We start from the raw sequence: 12,880 nt of genomic DNA on the forward strand, positions 1-12,880 counted from the left end.
AACAGAAACAGAATAAGTATGTATTCAACATCTCAGTGTAGATACACACACATACACAGCCATACACACACACTTTTACCACACATATAAAAGTTAATTTAACTAACTTAGCACACATGCCTGGTTGACTGATTCTCTGATTCTGAACGCTGTCTCTGTGGCTCTGACTGTGACTCGGAGTCTGTCTGTCTGCCATGAGCTATTCATTCGGACAGAAACGTTCAATAAAGACGGCCACGCGAATTGGCCAGGTTCTCATTGAAAGCGCTTAAGTCAGGCGAATGCGAATGCGATTGCCAATTGCTGCTGCTGCTGCTGCTGCCAACAAATCAATGTGATTTACCATCCAGTATCAATTTTCAATTTCTCGAAATCGACACCGAGTTTCTGTTTCTGTTTTCGGTATCGCGTTTCAATATCTTAGTTTAGTTTATATTAGAACTTTGTGCCAAAATGTCATCGCTGGTCATCCCAGCTGCCTGCGTGGCTCTTCTCCACTTGTTCCTGCTTCAACTGGTTGCCGCCAAGGAATATAGTTGGTGTGATCCTGATCTGTGTAGTCCTGGCATCAAGCATGTGGCATGTCGCAACAATGGCGTAAGGCACTTTTGTTTTATGTCTGCCACAGTCACTTTTACTAAGTCACTTTTGGATTAACCGCAGCACTTCCATAGACGCTGTCAGCCCGATTCCTATGAGGTGGACATCTCTCGCCATAAAGCGACCTTTGTGCATGGCCATAATAAGCGAAGGAATTTTGTGGCTTTAGGCAAACTGCCTGGTTATTATCCTGCCTCACGGATGACCACAATGGTGAGCCACAGTTAATGGACAGCAGTCAGAAAGATTGCCTTAACACTTTCTCAACTTAGGTGTGGGATGATGAGCTGCAATATTTGTCGTCGCTGAATGTGCGCACTTGCATCTTGGATCACGACGATTGCCACAACACATACAGCTTTGCCAATTCCGGACAGAATCTGTGCGCCATTTGGCGGGATCGCAATCCGCATGTGAATGTCACCAGCCTGATTGAGGAATCCTTGGGATTATGGTTCAATGAGTATCCGCTCATCGACAGCAGTTACATTGACCGATTTCGTGTCACAAAATATTTGTAAGTATCTCAAAGTGAAATTGCATTTTTATTCTCGCTCCGCCTAGAGTAGATGAGTAATATAACTTTGTGGCAACAGAAAACAATACAAAGTATATATGTACATATATTCAAACTGTCCGTCTGTCCGAAAATTTGCTTGCGTTCAGATAAAGATCGTAGTTTTTATAGAAATAACAGCATTTTATATTTCTTTGCGTAAAAATATGGAATATTTTGTGGTCTATATCATATTTTTGGTGTAGTAGTATATGTATATACCAAACACATTTTTTGGTGTATTTCAGTATTTTTTTGGGTTATTTATTTTGGCATATTTTAAACGTATATCGGGTATATTTTATACTCTATGGCATATTATTAATGTAGTAGTTTATGGATATACCAAATATACCTTTTGGCATATTTCAGTATTTTTTCAGTATATTAATTTCATATATTTTCTACGTGTATCGGGTGTATTTTTTACTCTATGGTAAATTTTTAATGTAATAGTTAATGAATATACCAAATATACATTTTGGTATATTTCAATACATTTTCAGATTATGTATTTTATATATTTTAAACGTAGATCGGGTACCGCACAGTCGAGCACATTCGACTATATCTCTCTTACTTGTTTTCAAATCGATATAACTTTGAATTTTAATCTACAGTGAGGACTATGGTCACTTTGCGGAGATGATGGTGGATCGTAATTCGCGCGTTGGATGCTCCATAATGCGTTTCACCCGTCCCGATTATCCATATGTATACATCTACAATGTAGTGTGTAATTACGCATCCATCTACGCATTGGATGCGCCCATCTATGAGGTTGGAAGACCCGCGTCACGGTGCCATACGGGCAAGAATCCATTCTATCCGGGTCTGTGCTCAACGCGGGAGCAATATAGCCCCAACTACTGATCGAAATCAGTTTGTGTGTGTGTCGATAGATAGATATTACGCTCAGGTAGAGAACTGTGTTGTATTTTACATAAGTTAGTCGTTAATTTTAGCCATATTGCATAGTCTTTTGTTTATCAATAAATATGAACAAATCACAATATTAGCCATTCAAGTTACTACGCAAATACTCGTAATACCCATGCATATATATTTATAAATATATATGTATGTATATAGTCAACTTTTGACCCAAGTCCAGCAGGTGCTGTTCTGGTATTGTATAATAATAATTAGTCAATGATTTGTTGTAAAACTGCCTGTTGTCGGTGAATATATTCAAATATTCATTTAACAAGCTTAGCCAAATAATGCCAAAATTAATGAGTGACGCATGTCAACGAATATGAAGATCCAGACTTCCATATACCCGAGCCATTCTGTGTTCTATGGGGTTCAATGAATGAATGAGAGATGCTTAATCACACGGTAAATACTTGATATACCCCGGCACTTGAGCACGAAGCGTATAACAAATGATGCTCTCGACTGTAAGATACCTGGTAGCAATATTTTCGTGAGAGTAATAAAAGAATACTGGTTAAAACAAGTTTTTTAATTACTTTCACTTTTGCCACAATTATTTTATACATTTTTTAGAACGCTAAAAACCATTAAAATGAAATTATAAAACAAAAGTAAGTTGAGTTGTGCTTATTAAAATATTGTCACTAAATTTCAAAGCTCTAACTATAATAGAGTCTGGGATTCAGGTAATTATATGGACAGACTGACAGACAGACAGAATAGACTACATCATCACGCCTGTTGATTACTTTTTAAGTATATGTGTACTTAATGTTACGATCAGAGATGTAGTCGTCATCATACCCCTGTCTGCTGCAGCGGCCGGGTATGAAAAGTTTCGGATCCAGGTTAGACAGGTTAGTATTTGATAGCACAGCACTTTCGTTTGTTATTCCCAGCACAACAATGTGCCGAAAGATCATAAACATCTTGTTCAAATATGCAAATGCAATATTATTTTATTTTATTTGATTTGTGCGTGTCGCTTTTATGTATGCTTTTATTTCACCTGCCAAACAGCTGCTAATCTGCGGCGATTGACAAAAACAAACCAGTATTAAGAATCTTAAACAGTTAATGCTATGCTTTTAGTCTGGACAGCCCAAAGATAATATGTACCCAAAACCAAACACGGCCTAAAATGTCACTGAACTGAAGAAAGAATCGAACACCCACATTGACACTGTTAGAAAGAATGAAAGAAAAAAAAAGCGAGAAGATTCATATTGAACTTAGCTCAACTTTGGCGTTAAGCGTTAAGAGTTAATGGCATCATATTCCCAGAAGACACGCGTTAGTCTAGCAACTAGTCTACTTTTATTTTTGGCATGTACATAGACTACTAATCGTATATAGACTATCTGTCGCGCTGAACTTCAACTTGAACTTGTTCAGCTAACACTTATAGAGTAATCCAATGTACATAGGGAGAACTCGGGATGAAATAAAGGTTTTTAACCCAGACTTTTTGCATTAGGCGCCAGTTATAGTTTGCTTAACGCGACGTGTGGACGTAATTGCAAATCAATTGTGAAAGCACAGGATTTAAACTAATGTGAAACTAAAGTGAACCGAGTACTACAAGTCAAGGATAATTGCAGCCTTCTAGGTTGTACCTTTATAGATTCCCAGAATATTGGTATATTTATACTTCCGGGAATAATTGCAACTCAATTGTGCAAGTACAGAATTAAAACTAGTGTTTTAAACTGCAAAAGCAAAGAAAAGTGAGCTGAGGACTAATCTTGCAGCATCCTCGTAGTATCCACTCAAGATATCGCAAAACAATTGTAAAAGTTCAAGTAATTGTGCAAACAATAAAAAAGTGAACCAAGAAATTACACGTCAAAATATAATAAATATAATATAATATGTGAAACGATTGCAGCCTCCTAGCCGTACCATCTTTGACTCCTAGTTGATGATTAGTTACGATAAAGAGTTGGACATTTACATTTGTCTACAAATCTTTTCCGAACTATGTTAACAATCGGATAATTTAGCCATTCCTAAATCGAGCTACAAACGAAATGGCTGCAAGGACTAAGGTTATACAACCTCATAGGATAATTAGCATCACAATTTGTATATGTCTCGGCTGTGGCTCAGTTGTGATAACCATTGTGACGTCACTTGATCCGCTCAAGTCCGAGTGATTCATGCCCAGCGTGACCTGCCTTAACCGTCTCACTTTGCATGCTGCGCTGCACCTGCCATCAGAATCGAAATATCCAAAAATAACATTTACTTTGTGCGTTTACACTCGTGCGTGTTCTGAGCGCGTCTGAGGCATATAAATATTGAGCTGCAGGCAAACAGGAATTGCATTTCCATCACACCATCAGAACATTTCAAATGGCGCGCCTTTCAGTCTGCGTTTCCCTGCTCCTGCTGTTGTCCCTACAAGGATCAGCTTTGGCTAGCGATCAGTCCTGGTGTGATCCTATGCTATGTGCCAAAGGCGCTGCTCATGTGGCCTGCAACAATGATGGCGTAAGTTAAAGAATTAATCGCTCTTGATCTTCTCAACAAAATCTAAAAACTGTTCTTTATCCTTTAGGAATTCCATGAGAGCTGCTCGCCAGATGCTGTAATGATCAATCTGCGACCACATCGCGATTTCATACTCGGTGAGCACAACAAGCGTCGCAATTTCATTGCCGCTGGCCAATTGCCTGGCTACTATCCGGCTGCCCGCATGGCCACCATGGTGTGGGACGAGGAACTGGAATATCTGGCAACGTTGAACCTGAAGACATGCAATCTGGATCATGACGATTGCAATAATTCGTATCGGTTTCGCAATGTGGGCCAGAATCTCTGCGGCGTTGACAGACCTAGGAATTTGCCATTGAATGTGCGCAGCATTGTGGAGAATTCGATGGGTCTCTGGTTTGGCGAGTATCCGCTAATCGATAGCAGCTACATAACCCAATTCCGTGTGGCCAGGCATCTGTAAGTCTTAACTGCTGTTAATTTGACCTCATTTGAACTGTGCTAATACAATCTCTCTCTCTCACTTCATTCTTAGGGATAAATATGGACACTTTGCAGAGACTGTTGTGGATCGTAATACCCATGTGGGATGCGCCATGATGCGCTTCACGAATCCCCAGTATCCGTTCCTATACATCTACAACATGGCCTGCAACTATGCCAGCACCTATGCGGTGGGTGTGCATGTTTACAAAGTCGGTGAGCCAGCCTCCGAATGCAAAACCGGCCCAAATCCCAAGTACCCGGCACTGTGCTCGCTCAAAGAACAATACAATCCCAATTACAATGAATACTGATTACTGAATAACTGAATAAATCGATTGCCAAAGATACATACTATATTTAAAACCAATTTTCTTCCTGTGTTTCACTTCACTTCGTTTGCCGATTAATTCACTTCAATGCAATTGATAAGACAGTTATTATTTCCGTTGCTGCCTTAATGCTAATTAATAATCCCAATATATATACATATATTTATACGCACATTATTTTTAAGTCAAACGTGAACCGTGTGACAAGCGTGTGCGAGCAATTGATGAAAATTTCTGGTTTGACGAAAGGCAAGAGGCTCGTTCTCAATAAGAGTTTATATTAAATCAACAGCAGCCACATTAATGAGTTTACACTTAATTTACGGATTAAAGACACTTTGCTTGTGATTTATGTAGAAAGTAACACCTCAGATGTTCTACCCAAATTTGGGATTTTTATTACTACAGATTTCTGTTTAATGCTCTTTCTCTCTCACTCTCTCTCCGACATTCCACGCCACGATACGATGCGAGGAATTGCTTCTTCATGTGAGTGACCTATGTGCGTGTGTCTTTGATTAATTGTTAACCACAAAAACACATTTAATCGGCGAGAAAGGTCACACCTAAAGTGTCTGGTAATCTCATACTCAAATCAATACACATGGCAGACCACAGGCCACCCAGTTGAACAAGCAGACGTCAGTCGTCAGCCGACAGTCGAGAGTTGAGAATGGAGAGTCGAGAGTAACCCGCTGGACACGCTTGACTTTGCGCACATTTCTCACTCAATTGTCGCCAATTTACGAGACATTGTTTGGAGCGCTAAGGAGGTCTTGAGGATAAACTATGCAGCATGGGCTTCATGTGTGGGATTTGCTGTTGGATTTTGGAGTGAGCGCACAGCTGACAGCGGATCAAAGCCCACACGGTGAATGCCAGACACAGCGTCTCTCTCTCTGATGTTATACCCGCTAGCCATAGGGTAGAAGGGTATTGCAACTTTGTGTCTCCAGGAAATGTATGAATAGGGCAGAAGGAGACATTTCCGACCCTACCAAGTATATACATACATACATATATTATTGATCAGCCTCCATAGCCGAAACGATATAGCCCTCTGTCTATCCGTCCGTATGAACACCTAATTCTGAGAGACTATAAGAAATAGAGATATACTTTTTAGTACATACAATAATAACTAAAATTTTTATGATTCCTGAAAATTTGGTTACGATCAGACAAAAATTGCAGAAGTTATTAAAGAAATACTATAGTATGACGAAAACAGATCTTAATTGCTTTGGATGACAATTTGGTATATTTTGCACCCTACGGTATATTATGAATACAATACTATAGCAATTTACCAAGTTTGGCATCTGGTATATTTTTAGTATTTCGTGGTATATTAATTATTAAAATTAATACCGTAGTTTTGCTTTTATTCACAATGTCTACCTGGTATCTCACAGTCGAACACACTCGACTGTAGCTTTCTTGTCTTAATTCGCTGTCCCAGTCTGCAGCTGAGTTTGTTTTTATCTGTCTGACTTTTATCTTGTTTTATCTGCTGCGGCTGGCTATGCATCATAAACGAGTCCATAAAACGCCCACATGACCACGTTCCAGGCTCCCAGTTCCCAGTTCCAAGTCCCCAGTTCAAGTTCTATGCAAATCGCCATCGAAGAGAATCACAAAATAAACACTGAGCGCTGACAGTTTTGCACATAGAGTATGGTACTTGTATTTCACATTAACAACTGTGCGTATGGGTGTATGTGTGTGTGAGTTGATCTACCACCAAATGCCCAAGTCACTGAACAGTTCCTCAGTGGTTGGCAGCTCAAAATCCTCATTGACCCACTCGGATCGCTTGCCTTTCGTCTGCTGCTCCAGCTGCTGCTGCTGTTCATTGCCATCGCCTGCCACTGTTGGACCATAGTCCTTGCGATAGCCAGTGTCTCGCAAATCCTCCTCATCGTACTCTTCTTCGTCCTCCACAGCCTCTAGTGAACTACTCAAATTGGGTTTAGCAAGTCGTCCCACAGTTGTGGCTTGGTCGTTGCCCAACATGCGTTGCATGCTGCCAATTTCATCAACCTGCTGCTGCTGCTGTTGAGTTGGTTGTTGTGTTGAATCACTTGTTGGCTGCTCCATCGCAGCTGTTTGCTGTGCATTCGCCTCGGACTCGGCTGTGGATGAGGCCAGACGCACAATGCGATCGAAGAGTGTGGCAAAGTGCCGTCTAAAGCGACCGTAATCGAATATGTCCTTTGTGCTGTTGCCGTCCAACAAACCGTGCGTCGACGTCGATTTGGAGCGCATCAGCGGCCCAAAATGGTGTAGCATATCGATGCCAGGTGCCATCGATTCTTCCCAGCTCTGTAAAACAGACAAAAAATTGCGTTTCAATTGCAGGCCTCGGTTCACACACGCACTTGATACACACCAATTCAGTCCAGTCCTCGACGGGTACGCTGAGTACAGAGTTCACAACATTCACGACACGCTCCTCCAGGTTCAATGCATGAATTATCCATTTGGCTAATGCTACGGCGCAGTTGAGGTCGCCGCGTTGCCTAAGCACGTAACAGTCGACAGGTGAGTCAATAATAACAACAACAACAACAACAACAAAATTGTCAATACATTAAAAACATGACCAATTAGGCACAGTACCTGCTAAGTAATTGTGGTCAGTATAGGTAAACAAGTGAGAACCTTTAGTGTTGTCTGTGCTCGACTTTGAGTATCTCTGTATTGTTAATACTACTGTCATCTTATACCAATTGATTATAAAGCAAACAAGTTAACAACACATCAGTTTTTTTACATTTTTGTAATGGAATTATTTCTTGAATAGCTCAAAAGAATTGATCAACACTTCAGTTAAATTAAAATTTCTGAATAGAATTCTACTTTGCGTGACTTCGACTATTCTGATTTTCTTTATTTAAATGTTGTCTCTCTAAAATAATGTTAGAGCCTTCAGTTATATATTCAGTTTATAACTACAATATTTGTATGCTATCAAATTAAAATTGCTCATAAATCTAACAGTTAGCCAACACTTCTTTCTTAAATTCCTAAATATTCCATACCTCTTCGAGTCGCTCTAAAAGTGGCTATTAAAGTTGCTTTTAAATCGAACAACTAGTCGAACAACTAGTCTTATTTCACAACACTTCGGTTTCTTAAATTCGTGAATACTCAATTCCTCTAAATAATCTGCAATTAAGATTGGTTTTAATATAGTTTCTTAAAAAAATTTTTTTTTAAATAACTAAGAAAATTCTCAAAGTTTAAACAAATTTTCAGGAAATATTCGCCCCAATAATACCAGTAGCTTTATCTTTACTTTTATCTTTAATGTGAGAACCTTCGATTATGATTTAAATTTCTTTTTAAATATGTTACCTAAGAAAAAGTTCAAATTATTTTAATCAAATTTACAGGAAATACTCCCACTAACAATACCAGCAGCGTTCTCTCGTATTTTAACGCTAGATTGTAGGTAGGCAATATTAGAAATTAAATTATAATCGAAGTTGCAACTAGAGATTTCAAATATCAGATAAACAGACATGATTTACTTTTCTCCGTTCTTTAGCACTCTATAAACTCTTTCTATTGCCACAATATACCTTATTTACCCCATGAACAAGAAGTTGGAAATTAATTGGCAGTCACTGTGCATGTGTGTCTGAATAGTGGGGGTGGCATTTAATTGAAGGTCATGTGTGTTTGTGGTACCCACCTCTGCTCGTCGCGGCGTATTTCGACCAGTTTATCGCCTTCCAGTATCAGGTGGTCGTAGTTCGCCTCAATCTGCATGGTGAGTGTCTCTTTGGGCTCGCTCTCCGACTGCTCCTGCAGTTCTCGCTGCAGGGTCTTGAACTGTTGCCATAGAACCTCCAGTTGTTCCTGCAAGTGTCACAACAATAACTAATGATATGCTGCCTCACACGACACTCCTCCTTTACTCTCTGCCAACCGTTTGTTTGCGTATGTTCTGCTGCGTCTCGTAGTGGACATCGGCACGATGAAGTATGGGTTGAATGGGTATAAAAGGCGCCGTAATGATGCGCTCCACGCAGCGATTGAGAACGCCACGTTTCGGCTTCTTCTTGTGCATTTTAAGCAATCCCGCCGCGCTGTCCAACTGCAAAGTGGTCTCCACAATGCGCTCCAGTATCATGGCAAACGTCTCCACATGATCCGATTGTATTCTATGCGAAGCAAACTACAGTGGAATCCCAGTAAATGCGTCTTAAATATGCAGTACCAACCTCAATCGATTCGAATTCTTGGCCGCCACCACAGTGATGACTTCAGTTAACTTCTCCAGACCAGGGCACAGCAGCTGCAGGCCCAAGGCATGTGTATCGCTCTCCGCCTCCAAAAACTCGCCAAAGAAGGTGTTGAGCTTGGGCGGCACATGCTTGCTGGTGATAGTGTAAGTGAGCTTAATGCCCGCCGCCTTTTGTGGCTGGCAGCTGCGATAGAACATGGAGAGCGGCAAGTAGGCACTTTGCTGTATCACCCGCGGAATGCCCTGGAATAGAACACAAAATAAAGATTAACAACCAGAAGAGTAGAAACAAAGGTTGTTCACCTTACCCGAGTGCTCAGAAACGACACAAAGACCTCAACGCGTGTGCTGTGCACATGCAGCAACTCGGCCATGTAAAAGTCTAGCGATATTTCGCGACTTGTGCCCGCTGGCACATCCACCAGACTGAGCGTGTCCTGGCTGCAACGTACTCCACTGGGCGTCTGTATCACCAGCTGCAGCTCTGCCAGCTCAGTCTTAACCTTGAGCTTCAGGAAACCCTTGGCCGAGGGCAGCTCTTTGACGGCTACATCGGCGGGCACATCCAACAGAAGTGTGTCCAGATCATCGCAGATCTCCGGCTGTATGCTAAAGCTAAGACGCACCTGATCCGCTGCCTGTTGGTTTAGAGCATCCATGTCACGTATGTCCACTGACTCTTTGATCTCATCCTCCAGCTGCTGCAGTTGTTTGTGCGCCTGAGCAAAGCTCAGTTCCTCCTGATGCAGTGGCTGCACCTGAAACTGATAAGGCTGTGCACCCAGATAACCTACGGTCAGTTGCCCCGTAGCGGACAAGGTGACAATGCTGCCCGCTATCGACTGCACATTGGAGCGTTGAATAGCCACTGGAGATGGTTGTTGCCACTGCGCTGCCCAAATAATATTCGCCTCCTCGTAGATATGCAACTTGGCCGAATCCGACACAATGGCGGTGATGAGACGTGCACCAGGCTCTGAAATCAAAGAAGCTATGTCTGTGCCACAGAATTCCTAACTCCAAGTTGTACTTACCCCAGTAGTAGCCTACTACAAAGCTGGAGAAGCACTTGGGCGCATAGTCTAACTTGAGAATAAAATTGATTTTGCCATTGTCGTCCAGGGATATAAAGTTACGCTCGCCAAGGATCATTATATAGGAACAAGTCCTGTTAGTAAATGACAGAATCGATGGCAGACAATAAAAATAGTAAAGCTTGTGAAATATTCGATCCATTAAAATTTGGATTGACTGAAGCATTGTAGTGAAATTGAACTCATAAAATTATATCTTAAATAACTCTTAGGCTTATTAGCCGATCGTATTAAGTTTCGAGAACCATCAAAATATTGCTTTACTATTATTGTGTATACACTAGTTTTGCTAACTTTAAAAATCGCTCCAGCGCATCCTTCCATTTAAGTTTGTGGATCTTTGAGATCTTAAGAGCTATATACTCAAAATATGCTATAAATTTGGAATCTTAACGAAAGTTAAATCATTTTACTTGGGCAAATGTTTCTAACAATATTTTCTATGTTCTTAATTAGTAAATTATATCGATATCCAAAAAAAACCTAAAATAACAGTTTTAAGATGTCCAAAGCAAATAACAATATCAAAGGCACAAGTTAATTTCAAAATTTTAAAATTGTCATAATTTTTTAAAATTAAAATGCTGTCAAGCGCTCTTAACTAAAGCATTCTTACTTGTTTGGATCTGAAAATGACGCTAGGATATATAGGTCCTAAGTCTTAAATACCTTCTACAATTTGTATCTGATCGCAACCAATTTTCAGGAATCGTTAATACTGTCTTCATTATTTTATGTACCAACAATCACGACTCTAGCTTCAAAATTAAGATTACTATTATATTTTAGTTAATTTGCGGGGTGGAAGTGGGCACGGAAAAAATTTGAAACTCACTTGTTCTGTGCGCACACATAATATGTATCAGAAGTCGAAAAAAAAATATTACTCTATCTCTTATAGTTTCTAAGATCTAGTATCCATATGAAAGGACGGACGGACAGCCAGACACATATGGCTATATCGTCTCGGCTGTTGACACTGATCAATCTACGTGTTACTTGCATTTCGTGCAGGTACAAAGTTATAATACCCTTCTACCATAGGCGGGTGGGTATAAAAAGTAACATCGTCAAATTTGGTGGCTCCTGCTCTAATATGCATTCCGTAACATCGAGTTTGGAATACGGACACACAGATGTACTTGCCGGCTCTACACCCTCATTATGTTGTATGAACTTCTTCTGCTTACCACACACACTAAGCACTAAGGTTGAATGCTAATAGTGCATATATTTATTATTTTCTACTCACTCTTTCAGCTGAATTACACGCATGTCGAGAATACCCTCGCCAATGCACTGCGACCAAATGGGCTGATAGCTGCTCTTGGTGACCAGCGAATGGGACAGATCCTGATAGCTATAGCACTGCAAATGCCACGTGGCGCTGAACCTAAAGAAGCTATCGGTGCGCTCGCAGTAGACAACAGGAGCAGGCAAGCTGCGTTGGCCGGGAAAGCGGCACTCATACGAGATGCCATCCTGTTCATAGAAGGTCAACGTGCCATCCAAATGCACCACGCAGAAGAACTCGCGTCCTTTCACCTGTCCAAAGTGTCCCTGGCACATGGAGAAGGCGACGCGCTGAAACTTGTGCTCCGCCTGCAGCTGCAGCTTCAGCTGAGCGCCATACTCGGCCAGTCCGCTGATGGTCTGCACATTGTAGATGGCAATGGCATTGGGCAGCAACACGCCCAGCTGATTGATATTCTCATTGCGCACATTGCTGCAAAGGGTCACCAAAATAATCCCAACACTTAATGTACTCCACTTAAAACTTTACCCGCTGAATTTTCCCGCATAGAGACCGAGGATGGGCGCCGCCAGCTGTGTTTCCAGCAACAAATCGGTGGCATCAAACTCATTTGCATGTGGATAGTAAATGCTCAGCTGTCCGGACTGCGAGCCTACAATTATGTAGTCCTTCTCCTGTGCCTCCAATCCGAAACGCGTGCACAGCAAACTGGCCACATCGTAGTCGCCAGTGGTGTCGCCACATTGGGCAGTCCACCAGCTGCACACATTGAACAGCGACATGTTTTGGGATTTCACCGAAAACTAATTGAACTTTACTTGTCGCAAATAGCGAATGTTTTGGCCCAAAGCGTTGTCACGGTAACGCAAA

At 41.1% G+C, this 12,880-nt stretch overlaps 3 protein-coding genes across 3 annotated transcripts; 2 read left to right on the forward strand and 1 right to left on the reverse strand.

Annotated features, from left to right (window-relative positions):
• Positions 1-211: 211 nt before the first annotated feature.
• LOC132791167 (antigen 5 like allergen Cul n 1) lies at positions 212-2,161 on the forward strand. Its single transcript, XM_060799990.1, has 4 exons — positions 212-597; positions 664-813; positions 873-1,117; positions 1,777-2,161. The coding sequence occupies exons 1-4, from the start codon at positions 454-456 to the stop codon at positions 2,027-2,029; spliced, it is 792 nt and encodes a 263-aa protein (XP_060655973.1). The 5' UTR covers positions 212-453; the 3' UTR covers positions 2,030-2,161.
• Positions 2,162-4,433: 2,272 nt separating this feature from the next.
• LOC132791955 (antigen 5 like allergen Cul n 1) lies at positions 4,434-5,438 on the forward strand. The gene is made up of 3 exons (XM_060801106.1): positions 4,434-4,588; positions 4,656-5,050; positions 5,127-5,438. The coding sequence occupies exons 1-3, from the start codon at positions 4,451-4,453 to the stop codon at positions 5,386-5,388; spliced, it is 795 nt and encodes a 264-aa protein (XP_060657089.1). The 5' UTR covers positions 4,434-4,450; the 3' UTR covers positions 5,389-5,438.
• A 1,630-nt stretch (positions 5,439-7,068) lies between these two features.
• Positions 7,069-12,822, reverse strand: LOC132790399 (protein PTHB1). The gene is made up of 9 exons (XM_060798899.1): positions 12,539-12,822; positions 12,008-12,481; positions 10,696-10,829; positions 9,970-10,637; positions 9,639-9,904; positions 9,344-9,578; positions 9,107-9,273; positions 7,799-7,928; positions 7,069-7,731 (listed from the first exon to the last, which is right to left on the reverse strand). Exons 1-9 carry the CDS (start codon positions 12,790-12,792, stop codon positions 7,144-7,146), a joined length of 2,916 nt encoding a protein of 971 aa, XP_060654882.1. The 5' UTR covers positions 12,793-12,822; the 3' UTR covers positions 7,069-7,143.
• Positions 12,823-12,880: the final 58 nt, after the last annotated feature.

The sequence above is a fragment of the Drosophila nasuta genome, chromosome 3, assembly GCF_023558535.2.
Source record: "Drosophila nasuta strain 15112-1781.00 chromosome 3, ASM2355853v1, whole genome shotgun sequence".
In the NCBI taxonomy this organism is placed as follows: Eukaryota; Metazoa; Arthropoda; class Insecta; order Diptera; family Drosophilidae; genus Drosophila; species Drosophila nasuta.